This window comes from Bombyx mori, chromosome 24 (genome assembly GCF_030269925.1).
Source record: "Bombyx mori chromosome 24, ASM3026992v2".
In the NCBI taxonomy this organism is placed as follows: domain Eukaryota; kingdom Metazoa; phylum Arthropoda; class Insecta; order Lepidoptera; family Bombycidae; genus Bombyx; species Bombyx mori.
In genome coordinates, this window is record NC_085130.1 from 2,505,204 (window position 1) to 2,518,415 (window position 13,212).

A 13,212-nucleotide genomic window follows, 5' to 3' on the forward strand; every position below is an offset into this window, starting at 1 on the left:
AAATAGATGGATTGCGTGAAAGACGATATGGGTAAGAAGGGAGTGAGCGAAGAAATGATATATGATAGAGGAGTATGAAAGGAGAAAACATGTTGCGCCGACACCGGGTGACTGGGAGAAGGACAGGAGAATGATGATGAACTTAAATAACCTAATGACCTAACTGACCTATTTAGAAGAATTAATGAACCTGCCAAACAAATCAATCGAAAAGAATACGCTAGTAGACCCATAGAAGATCATATTTATAAGAACGTAGAGTATCTATATTAATGTTCGTTGAGGTCAATTTTGAGGTATATACTTTAAATAAATTTGAGGTATATACTTTAAATATATAATTGTTATATCATTTAACTCAAATTAAACAAAATCAAATTAAGTTGATATTTTTTTTTTGCTGGCTCATCATAATTGGGTCTTTCCTCGAGTTACCTGCTGGGAGACAATGTACTCCATGGGTTTTGTCTACAGACATGAATAATGGTACCCACTTAAAGGCATAAGATCGAAGTTTCGGTTGCATTGCTGGCGGTTATTCAAATCGGAGCTGATAGTTTGGCAGAAATGGACAGGATGGTGGTACCCACCCGTGAGGACGCAGAATAAGCTAAGTCATAAGATCGCTGTTACTACTGAAGAGCTCAAGGAATAAAATATCAGCTAAAGTTAACCGCCGTCTTGGGTTCTTGTACTGATCATATGCCCAGACAGACGTAGGATCCTCCAACCTGATGGAATATTTTTAGATTTTCTGTATATATAATATTTATAGGCCATATATGCAGTTTTACGGGTGGTAGGGCATTTTGTGAGTCTACACGGATAGGTACTACCGTCTTTCCCATTTCTGTTTGTAAGACAATAACGCGTTTCGGTTCGAAGGCTGGGGGCAGATGTTGTACTACAAAAACGGTGACTCAGAACTCATGTCTCAAGTTAAAAGAAACCAAAAGAACCCAAAGGAAAAACAAGATTATTTTATACTGGTGGTAGGACCTCTTGTGAGTCCACGCGGGTAGGTACCACCACCCTGCCTATTTCAGCCGTGAAGCAGTAATGCGTTTCAGTTTGAAGGGCGGGACAGCCGTTGTAACTATACTGAGACCTTAGAGCTTGTGTCTCAAGGTGGGTGGCGCATTTACGTTGTAGATGTCTATGGGCTCCAGTAACCACTTAATATCAGGTGGGCTATGAGCTCGTCCACATATCTAAACAAAAAAAAACAAGAATTACCTTAATTCTCCGGTTTTCAGCTTCGAAGCTCCTGTCGTAGTGATTGTTTGTGTACACCGGAGAATACTGCGGGTTCCTATCGAACGCCGGCGACGACAAACAAACAACTTTCCCTACGCTCCCGAACCTCTCATTGAACTCCATCTCACCATTGATCTTCCCGTAACCATCGCTCTGCTGGTAACCGTCCTCAAAGCCTTTAACAGTTTCGTGTAGTTTCATTTTATTTCTGATGGCAACATTCGTGTACGTCTTATCTGTCGCCTCGTCTTTCTTCATGTAGTTTGGCAACATTTTGTCGCCTAAGACGTCTTTGGCTGGCGTGTTGACCGTTAACGAGTTGGCGCTGAACACTTTTGGCGAGATCTCATTTTCGTTTGACGTGTAAAACTGGCTGCGTCCGACTTTCTGCTGTTTGGCGTAGTATTCGAACTTTGATACTTTGCTCTTGATGTTCGAAGGTTTGGAACGTTCTTGATCCGAGTTCGAGTCATCTTGGTCCTTGAATAGCTTCTTGGGAACTGCAGGGGGCTTTCTCTTCGATAGTTCTTTGAGTGTTAAATCTAGTTCTTGGTCCAATTGCGTCAGCGAGACGTCTTTGTATACGTTCTGGTAGCGTTGCTCTGTGGTGCAATAGCCTGTAGACAGATCAGTAGTTGACCTTGTTAATAACTTAGGTCTATATAAAAACATTTACTCCTACAGTCGCTTTTTGCATTTGGCCATATTAGGCTGAAACATGATAGCATTGTTGTTGGCAAGAATTCTATTTCCCTTAGTACCATTAAAATTCGCAAGAGGTCTCAATAAGTCTGTTTTCTGTAGATTTGGCGACAGCTACAGAAAAGCGTAATCGCGTTTTACCGCTATTTAATTCCTTTTTTTATTTTTTTATTTTCCTACCTAAGCTGATAGCCTTGAGAGGCTATTTCAACGTAACTTTAAACTGACGATGTTGCTAACACGAATCCTAGCAAGAGCCGTGCTTCGCAGAATCTACCACTGGATCGGAAACGCGACCCACTGAGAAGATGCGGCGAGAAACTCAGTGGGCTATGTCTACGGGTTAATTTACTCGTCGATGACCGGTGCTTGAGGTACCTAAAAGCACTGTTAGTGGATCAGGAGGATCCGAAATGACGTGTTTTAGGCGACGTCGACTGCTTTCCATTCTGTCCGCAGGATCGGGAATGTTTTAATTCCAATAACCGTGGGTTGTATCGCAGATATGATCCTAATTTAAACGTTTTTGTTAACTAACCTTGGCTATGAAAGTAACAGTTATTTAACATCGACGATTCTTGAAGTTGGCCATATGGTTTTAGTTCCAACCAAAGAAATAACTCTACCTAACTACCGAGTTAACTGACCTGTGGTGATACATTCCTCGTTGGGCTGGTATTGGATCGGGGGCATCGAAATATGTCCCGAAGGCAGGACGGATTTCATCAGTTTCGCCTCAGCCGGGTGATTGAATCTGAGGTAGTTTGAGCGGCCTATGGTCAGCATGCTGCCTGAAAGTTTTGTATAATGCTTTTTTTCCACAAAAACGACCCGCCTACTAGGAATCTTAAAGACAAGATCTCTATTCTCTATTAACTCATATACAGGGTGTCCCAGAAATAATGGATAGTCCTGAAACACCTCTTAGTAGTTAAACTGATTTAAATTAATAGTTAAATTAATTTAAGATTAACTTTTATAAAAAAATACATTAGCTACTCATACAATTTCCTGCATATTCCTTATCCATTCTTTTTGGGACACCCTGTATACACATATTTACACGGTTCTTAATTCAATCATTTGAACCACAACAATGTAGATTAATGTAACCTAATACCTATTATGACTAACATCTTCTTTGAAAATCGTATCTAAATAAGCAGAACATTAAATTCATAAAATACACACTTAGATCAAATGTCCGAATATTTCTGACGTTATTTCAAATCCTTGAAGACTGATAGCATTTACTTTGTATGATTTCGCAAGGACATGGTATTTTATAGCCTGGACAACTCTAAGCTGTTGTATGCCACTTTTTAAAGAACTTCATATTCTCAGTTTAGCTAAGCAACATTTTTGAAATCACAAACAAAAAGTCTGACTCTTTATTTGGTATCAGGCTTTTTCAGAAATTGATTATTTCCAAAGTCATTAGACACGGATTTTTCACTTGTATCAGTGTGGTTCTGAGGTATAGTTACATATATTAATAATCATTATACTATTATCATCGATTCTTGGACGAGTTTCTATTTAATTAGACCTTCAGTGATTAAAAAACATGATCAAAAATCACGTTACATACAATGTATGCAAACGAAGCTAATAAAAGTGCATTAAAAATCTTTGATTGTCTATGATCTAAGCCTTCGAAGATACTCTTGATGGTTTCACTTCTGGGTTATGGGGCCGATATTTCATCAGCTATGGCCTAGAGATGCTTACTAGAAAAGAACTACAGACCCTGAGATAGTCTCGTAGGCTTCTCCACGGGTAGACCATCCAGTAGCGTGCTTCCACTGATTGGATACAATGTGACCACGCCGTGAGAGTTTTCCACGCGACAGTGCACGCTCGCCACGCCTGTCCCCATGACGTAAATGTCGCATGTCGGATCAGAACCTATTGTCACGCGACCTGGAACCAGGGTTAGATTCTTTTTAACTTTTTGACGCCGACCACCGCAAGCCATTTTGATGCTCTATCAAAGTTGTCATGGCCTAAAGGATAAGACGCCCGCTGATACCAAGCAATTCGACTTTTTTTTTTTTATTGCCTTTGTAGACAGACGAGCATACGGCCCACCTGATAGAAAGTGGTCACCGTCGATCATAGACGTCAGCCATGCCGGCAGAGCCAAGCCGCTGCCTACCATTAAGTTCTCTCCGCAAACCTCGTTTGAAGGAGGAATGGAAGATGTTTGAAAGGACTATGGCTGTGTTCGAATCCCGCTGGCTCTTTTTTCTGATCAAACACGTACTTAGGATGTTTTCACGCAGCGTTTATAGATTGCCCCATTATTTGTAGTATTTTGAGAGTAGGTATACAATTAGATACCGCCATACTGCCGCAATGCTTTCCAGTTTCAAATTACTATACACAAGACCTCATGTCTGAAAGTGGTTAGCGGCATGTAGTTGATGATGCATTTGGCTCCGGTAACCATTTAGCACCAGACGGCTGTAGGCTCGTGCATACCTCTGCACGATAAAAAAATTTAAAAAAACCCAGGTTCTAGTGCCACTACACTTGTAAGTTTAAATGACCATTCCGAGCCCCTAACTTTATTAAGAGTCATGGACATGTTTTTTTTTATTGCTTACATGTGTGAACGAGCTCACAGCCCACCTGGTGTTAAGTGGTTACTGGAGCCCATAGAGATCTACAACGTAAATGCGCCACCCACCTTGAGATATAAGTTCTAAGGTCTCACTATAGTTACAACGGCTGTCCCGCCCTTCAAACAGAAACGCATCACTGCTTCACGGCAGAAATAGGCAGGATTGTGGTACCTACCCGTGCGGACCCACAAGAGGTTCTACCACCAGTAAGTCTCTTATGTTTACCTTGCTTAATGGGATGTAGAGTGACAGCTGTGCTCAGTCTTCCAGTACCGAGGCTCACCAGATGAGGAGTGTTTGTTGCTACCCTGGAATAAAAAACGAAGGTTTTTTTAAATGGAAGAATGAGTGAATTTTATTTATTGAGGTTCTTTTTAGGGGATAATTGTTTACAATTTGTTAATATTCCGTCATCGATTTTTATTTACACTACGTATTGACTGGTAGCTTGAACAACTATTCAAGGTACGCCTGGAGTGGATCATTCTGTCATCATGAAAGTGTGTACTTCCTTGGAAAAAAATGGTACATGTCTGCGGGATATACATAAATTAATACGTGAAGCAAAAACTTTGTACTCCTTTTTACGAAAATTGCGCGGACGTAGGATTATGAAAGTTCTTACACTTATAGAGGATATAGAGAAGGAGTACAGAATGCTAATATTTTTTGTAAATTGTGCATTTATAATACATAAAATCAATAAAAAAACATTACACACACTACCGTGTATTTGACAACACACACACACACACATACCTATATAATATATAATCTTTGTTTTATATTCAAACTTTTGTTATTGCATACAGTCTGTGATCAAATTAAGAATAGTTTAATATTGTTTATCTTTAATATTATTTGTCTATAGCGTAGGTAGTCTTGGCGAAATCTATGATTATAGAAGTAAGTATAATAGTTTTTGACAATAGAACCTTAATAATGTTCAAATTTACAATTTAAATTATTATAGTCGAATTTTGACTATTGCGGTACCACTAGTATACATAAACAGCTGTATGTATATACAGTCAAACCTGGATAAGCGAGAGTTCAAGGGAGCACAATCTCATTCTCGCTTATAGAGGTTTCTCACTAACCCGAGTTTCTCGCTAATGCAACCTCTGAATTTAATTTCGCGATTTCCCGGATTCAAACACATTCACTATTTTAAGTTTATCACTTAATGGCAGTACTTTGATTTTCCGTTTTAACATGATGCAGAACAGAACTTTCCTTCGCAATTGATTAACGATAAACTGAGTAAGTCCGACAAAGAGGACGGTACACAGGGACACGTGTCCATTCGAAAAGAAATCGAATAAATAATAACGTTATTTAGTTCCACGAAATAGAATAGGTTCAATATTGACGAGAAATTAATACAAAAACAATGTTAAGAAGTTCCACGAAAGTTAAGAATGGGTCATAAAATAGCAGATTTAATTTGGAATTTGTTTTGTCATTTGTTCCTCCTAAATAATATAAATAAATAAAGCTCGACTGTCGCTTATAGAGGTATAGATAAGTAGCAGTCTCACTCACGGAGGTCCATGAGGCAAAAACGACTCTCTCTAACAGAGGTTTCTGTTTCTCGCTAATACAGGTTTTAGGAGCTAAAAATGACGGGTCCTGGCTATTACTCTCACTTATAGAGTTTTCTCACTTATCCAGTTCTCACTTATCCAGGTTTGACTGTATAACCATAGTACACAATATAGGCATGTATTTAACGCGGCGACAAACTAATATCGTTTAGGATTTTAAAAATAATTAAAACGGGTAGCAAAAATAATGGGTTAGGCAGCTACAGTAAAATAGCATTTTAAGTATAAAGTAGCAACTTTATATTGTATTCTATTCGCTATATTCGCTTTATTTAAATTTAAACTGGCAGTGATTTTTTGGTGAAGCAACTGAATTTGTTGTTAGGCGACAACTTGGCGGCGAATATAAAGTAGAGAATAGGCCTTTATATATTATACAAGGAGATTTTTTATAAAATTAACTGAGATGAGAATAAAATATGCACATAGTTATAAAAAACATACTCTTTGCGACATTTTATAAGGTCTAAATAATGCAAATTGCGGCATGCAAAAAATATTATTGGTCTATACTATTATTTTTTTTAAAGGTAAACAGTAAAAGGCACAAAAGTAGAACAATTATCTTTATTTATTTATGAAACATTATAAATGAAAGAAGCTATATCAAGGTAGATAAAAAGTACTACAACTAATAAAAAAGCTATTGCAATATTAGTGCAGGCTTTGATTTAGTAGGGCGCCCACGTTTTCTTTTGAGTCCAATCGGAATCAATTTTGCCTCTGAAGGTGGAGTGGTTAGTTTTAGCCGTATGGCTAGACCCAATATATGTTTACAGATGTATATTTTAAAGAATTGAGGACACGTGCATGTGCCTTGCTTCCATCCTGCATTAGGTAATTCGGTTTTCCAAAATGCGAAGTTTTTTTCTTTGAACTCATCAAATGTATGTCATGATTCATCATATGTCATGCCCGTAGCCTTAACTTCTTCATTAGGTACTAAATATACTTTTTTATTACAATCAACAACAACAACAATTTATTATAATTAAATAAATACGATTTTTTCAATACTTTACAATTCTACAACAAAAATTCTCATATCCTAATACTTAAAATTGGGACCCGTTTTAATTTTTATAGCTGCTTGAAATTACTGCCCGAAGGTGTATTTTTATATGGAAGCCAATAGTTACTACCATACAATATTTGATATCCCACTGTTAATATTAGCTGCCAAGTCATTATTTTTAATACCTCACATATTATTTCATTTTTCCTGTTTAATATATTTACTATCTTATAGTGGCAGCCGTTATTTAGTTATTATAGATCTTGTGTTTTGTAGCTCATTATAATATAATTGTTGCTAAAATATTTAACCACTACCAAATGATTTTTTTTGGAACCATGTAGTTAATCGCCTAATAAGTTGTTAGTCGCCTCATTAATAATTTGCCCACAATATATAACTATATATGTATGTAACTATACTGAGACCTTAAAACTCATATATTATCTCAAAACGGGTGGCGGCATTTACGTTGTAGATGTCTATAGGCTCCAGTACCCACTTAACATCAGGTTGGCTGTGAGCTCGTCCACCCAACTAAAGCAATATACAAAAAAAGCATATTCGCATCGTCTTCAGATAACATTGGGTATATATCGATCGATGCCTTAATAACTAATTTCGATTTAATTATCGACACGGATGATACATAGTCCAGCAGCTTTTCCTACATAATCACCAATAGTCTTGAAGACCTGATTCGTTTGCACCGAATCGGTGGCCGACCTCACGGGATCCGGTACAAGCGAGACTGGTTCGTTGAGCTCACCGACCACTAAAGCTTATACGTGAATGTAGATAAGTCGGAAACCTGTTTGGGTCCCGATTAAAAATCAGCGAAGCGGGCATCTGAGCCGGACCGCCAGTTGGGCATCGAATAAAATTGTTAGTGCACGCAAGGCTCGGATACCAAGTGAAAATATTTAACCAGCTCATATGAACTTAGAAATCATCAGAAATCATCAAGTCATCATTAGAAATCATCAAGAAAGTATTCATTCAAGTTCAATTCTTCGGTAGGCAGCGGCTTGGCTCTGCCCCTGGCATTGCTGAAGTCCATGGGCGACGGTAACTACTCACCATCGGGTGGGCCGTATCGTCCTCGTCTACCTACAAGGGCAATAAAAAATAATCAAATGAATGAAATTACAACAGATCATTTTATTTATTAGGCACATAATACACATCACAAGCTAAGAAGATACATAAAAAATAACAACAAGTAAAAAGAAACAAAATCTGGCTTGCAACATAAGCCATGTGCGCACGACTTAATCAAGAGAAATGTGCTGAGTTGGTGCACAATGGTCCTATACGACAAAACAACATGATAACGAAAAGTAATTTCACTAATAATGTAAGGAAATAATTTTGAAAACATTTAAAACAGAGCCGTAACATTACGATTCCGCTCAACCGAAATCGGTATTATATTATATTTGAGTTCTGATCTGATCTGAAATTTACAACGCAAATGCCGCCACCCACCTTGAGATATGAGCTCTAATCTCTCAGTATAGTTACGGCATTACTGCTTCACGGCAGAAATAAGTAGGGCGGTGGTACCTACTCGTGCGGACTCACAAGAGGTCCTACCACCAGTAATTACGCAAATTATAATTTTGCGGGATTGATTTTCATTACACGATGTTATTCCTTCACCGTGGAAGTAAATCGTGAACAATTGTTGGGTACGTATTTCATTAGAAAGATTGGTACCCGCCTGCGGAATTCGAACACCGTTGCATCGCTAGATACGAATACAACGAACGTCTTATTTTTTAAGCCACGAAGACTTCTCCATACTTATGGTACTAATTTACTATAAAACTAAGACTTAGAACTCATGTCTCAAAGTGGACGGCATTTGCGTTGTTGATATCTAACCACTTAATATCAGATGGATCGTGAGCTCGTCCGACCGTCCTAGCAATAAAAAAACTCCCTACATAAGGAATGCATGCATACAGACGACGTGTAAGTGCATTTAACCCGCGACCTCTCCTAGTTGATGTCAGCGACTTAGGTCATTGCAAGGGACCAAGTCTATTTTAGGAACATTCCTAACGTGCTTTTTGTTCTATTTGCAGCGAATCGTGTACGGTCGCCATGTTAATAGATCGACTGTGGATTTAGAAGGAATAATGTTTGGCCACTAGACGTTCCTAAACTATTCACCCGATTGTGATGAAACTTCAAGTCCCAGTAAACTCCAGACGCACAGTCGTTTTATTTTTCCTACCTATTCTATAAGGCTATCAGCCTTGAGAGGCTATTTCAGGTTCTCCTTGGCGTGTAGGTGAGCTCACGGGGCTCAAACCGGGAGTGCTACCAGCACTGGTGCTAGCAAGAGCAGTGCTTCGCAGAATCTACCACCAGATCGGAAACACAACCCACTGAGAAGATCCGGCGAGAAACTCAGTGGGCTGTGTCGAGCCCTTCGTCGCAAGCGACGGGTTCGACCAGGACGGTGACCAACCTTGAACAGTGGTAGTGGAAATGGCCTTCCTGACTGAGCTCTTGCTCGCCCACCTGTCCTTGTGAAACTGGAAAGGCCTCCGGGTCACCAGTAATGCCTCAATCATAAAAAAATAATCTGAAACTTAATTGCTGTTGGTACTCTTGTGAAGGTTTTTGATGCAGTATTATAAACATACACAAGGTGGCACGAGAGTATTTTCAAGACAATTTTTTCCATGCTATTAGCAATAGAACGTATATATGTTAAAGCAGTGTATCAGTTCAGTTATGTTTAGAGAACACTCCGCCTACACCCTGTATTTTGGTTTATAAAAAAAAAGGTTAGATTTATTGCTTGTCAATACACTAAAAGTGTTATACGGGGTGGTGTATTGGTGAAAATGAAAATGTAATTTACATGAACAACTGCTTATTCGATTCCCGGCTGGAGCCAGTATCTTTGATCTAGGCATTTGCTATACGAGGTTTTTACATACCTAATTGTTTTAATGAAACATGTCTCCCAAAATCATTGTTTTCTTAAAACAATGGTATTTTCGAATTTAAATAACGAAATATAAGATAAATTTAACACCACTACGTGCATAAAGGTGTAAAAGATATCTTATTTGAAAACAAATTTCACGGCATGGCAACGTTTCATAGAATTATCTCAGGGATAGGTCGATGACCTCTTTAAAATTTACTGTTTGCGTGAAATCATGCGTGATAGTAGATGACAAAACCGTTGTGCAAAGGATATTTATAGGACACAAAGGTACTCGACCCACCCTCCATCAGCACCTACTACCACTTCCCTGTAATCCCCATTTACCAAGGAAGTGCATCAGAGAAGAAGTCATATATCTCTCTCTCCCTCTCCCTCTCTCTCTCCCTCGTATGGATTACGCAGTTTCATCAAAAACGAAATTCATGGTCACCCTACGGATAGTTTTTCGTTTCTTTTGTAAACACATTAGCACCACGAGGATATGTGAGTTACGTTTATTTATTTCTCCTTTCATCAGCGCACGACGAGTTCACAAATGATGTATTATTTATACAAATAAAACTGAGCCGACTTCAAAATAGGTGGTGCTTTGCACTAAAGAACTTCGTTGCCTAATTTTCTTCTTCTTCTCTGTCGTTTCCTCATTATTGAGGGTCGTGACCAATGCCTAATTTTAAATGCTTATAATGGGTTGGTAGTATCATCTCAGAACGGAGCAGTCGTAGTCATGTGGAAGCCTTGTTTATTAAAGCCTTGACAGCTGGTTCTTTATAGTTCGCAAACTGAGCCGTGGGGCAAACTCTCGCGGTACCACCGCCCTGCCTATTTCTGCCGTGAAGCAGTAATGCGTTTCGGTGTGAAGGGCGGAGCAGCCGTTGTAACTATACTGAGACCTTAGAACTTATATCTCAAGGTAGGTGGCGGCATTTACTTTGTAGACGTCTATGGGCTCCCTTACCAGCCATTGCTAAATAGGATATCCTTCACACATCTGACAAGTCCCTTGGGTGTTCTCTAGTTTATTACATGGAAGTGTAAAGTTAAACAGCGGTGAATTTAACAACTGAACTACGCGTTAGACGAACCTAGTATAGTCCCTCGAGGTTACTCTAGGGGAGAGAGAGAGAGAAAGAGAGACCAATTAGATACCAATTTCAAAAATCTACTTTATCACAAATTAAACTGGTTGACAGCTATTATTTCAAATATTACCAGTATGGCATACTAGTATAGGTACAAAAAAACAAAGACGAACCAGCTTATGTTAAATCTGTTAATCGACATAGCCCAGATGGCGGACATGTCAGACTAAGACGGGAACCGTGTTCGACCCCTTAGTCTCTTAAATCGCCGGCTTCGTGTACAACTGCTTCATATCATCCACTTGAATCTCGACATACACATCAACAGGCGATTTCAAAGTATCATTTAACGTAGTACTTGGTGTACACGGTGGTAGTTTTCCAATTACAGCACAAGAGCGCATTATGCGGCATAATGCTCAACTAAGCTTCAGCATAATTCGGCATTGTGCGTCACTGAGTCGCATTATGCTCTGTAATTGGAAAATTAATACAGGTAATACAAGCTTAGTTGAGCATTATGCCGCGTAATGCGCTCTTGTGCTGTAATTGGAAAACTACCGGTGTTTCCCGAGCGCTATGACATGTCCTTCTTCAAACGAGGCTTGTGGAGAGTATTAAGCGGTAGGCAGCGGCTTGGCTCTGCTCCTGGCATTGCTGAAGTCCATGGGCGAAGGTAACCACTTACCATCATGTGGGCCGTACGCTCTGCTGCCTACAAAAGGCAATAAAAAAAATAGTAAACAGCTCAGTGTGCTTAGTGCGAGTTTCTTAACGTTCTCGATAGCGTAAAAGTTAACCCAATTTTGGGTGCAGTTCTAACAGCGCCCCTAGCGGCAAACGTACGCAAACGATTCCATACAGATTTAAGCTAACTTTTACGCTATCGAGAACGTTAAAAAACTCGCACTAAGCACACAGGTGTCTTTTTACACACATAGCCCATTCTTGGGATGAGATTAATGAATAAAATATCGAGAAGTGAAAGGCTATTTTTTTCTTTTTTTATTGCTCAGATAGGTGGACGAGCTCACAACCCACCTGGTGTTAAGTGGTTACTAGAGCCCATAGACTACACATACATCTATAACATAACTGCACCACCCACCTTGAGATATAAGTTCTAAGATCTCAAGATTAGTTACAACGGCTGCCCCACCCTTCACACCGAAACGCATTACTACTTCACGGCAGAAATAGGCAGGGCGGTGGTACCTACCCGTGCGGACTCACAAGCGGTCCTACCACCAGTAAAAGTTTGGTATAAGTGACATTTGGTTTAATACTCGACATTTAGCTTTGTATTATTATTAAATATTATCATATTTGGCGATTCCCTTCCAATATTTAAGAACAAAATTATAAAAAGTTGTTGTTGAACCTCAGCCTCGGCCTTGGTCTGAGTACTCGGGTATTACTGTCCTTGTTGTCTTTCTGTTTTTAATTTTTTATTATTATTATTATATTTGTTAAATCTCTATTAATATGTTAATGTAATGCATGCTGTGATTGCCTATAATTAGAGTTGCAGTTATCAATTGCTCTATACATGTCAATTTTATTTTATGTCTTACAGTAAACCCTGTCGGTAATCCTTAAATAAATAAATAAATAAATAAGTACTTAATTAAAGTTTTATTTGGTATTGTTATGTTTACTCCATTGAAATAGCTAAAGAAGTATTTTTTTGTCATTAAGATAAGTTTTTTCCAAATTTTAAACTTTAAATGGCTCTCCTGTAAAACTTGCAAAAATATCTCTTAAACCAAACTGCCTTTCACCCCTCGGTTGAGGTAAAAAAATAAATATCACCAATAGTATGTATATGATGTAAGCTATATTCAAAGAAAGTCCGTTTTATAATTTTACATGTAAAAGTTTGGTAGTTATAAATACTACATATTCTTATTTGTTTACTAAATTTGAATGAACGAAACCACGCGCTCGGAAT

At 38.6% G+C, this 13,212-nt stretch overlaps 1 protein-coding gene across 2 annotated transcripts in view; it reads right to left on the bottom strand.

Annotated features, from left to right (window-relative positions):
• The window catches only part of LOC101746092 (pleckstrin homology-like domain family B member 1), a 120,909-nt gene that overhangs the window by 56,117 nt on the left and 51,580 nt on the right, over positions 1 to 13,212 (bottom strand). For both annotated transcript variants that reach the window (XM_062675596.1, XM_021346370.3), the window contains exons 3-6: positions 4,812 to 4,894; positions 3,709 to 3,882; positions 2,607 to 2,750; positions 1,237 to 1,874 (exon numbers count right to left, since the gene is read on the bottom strand). In XM_062675596.1, coding sequence (XP_062531580.1) covers positions 1,237 to 1,874; positions 2,607 to 2,750; positions 3,709 to 3,882; positions 4,812 to 4,894 — 1,039 coding nt within the window. The remainder of the gene's footprint in view (positions 1 to 1,236; positions 1,875 to 2,606; positions 2,751 to 3,708; positions 3,883 to 4,811; positions 4,895 to 13,212) is intronic.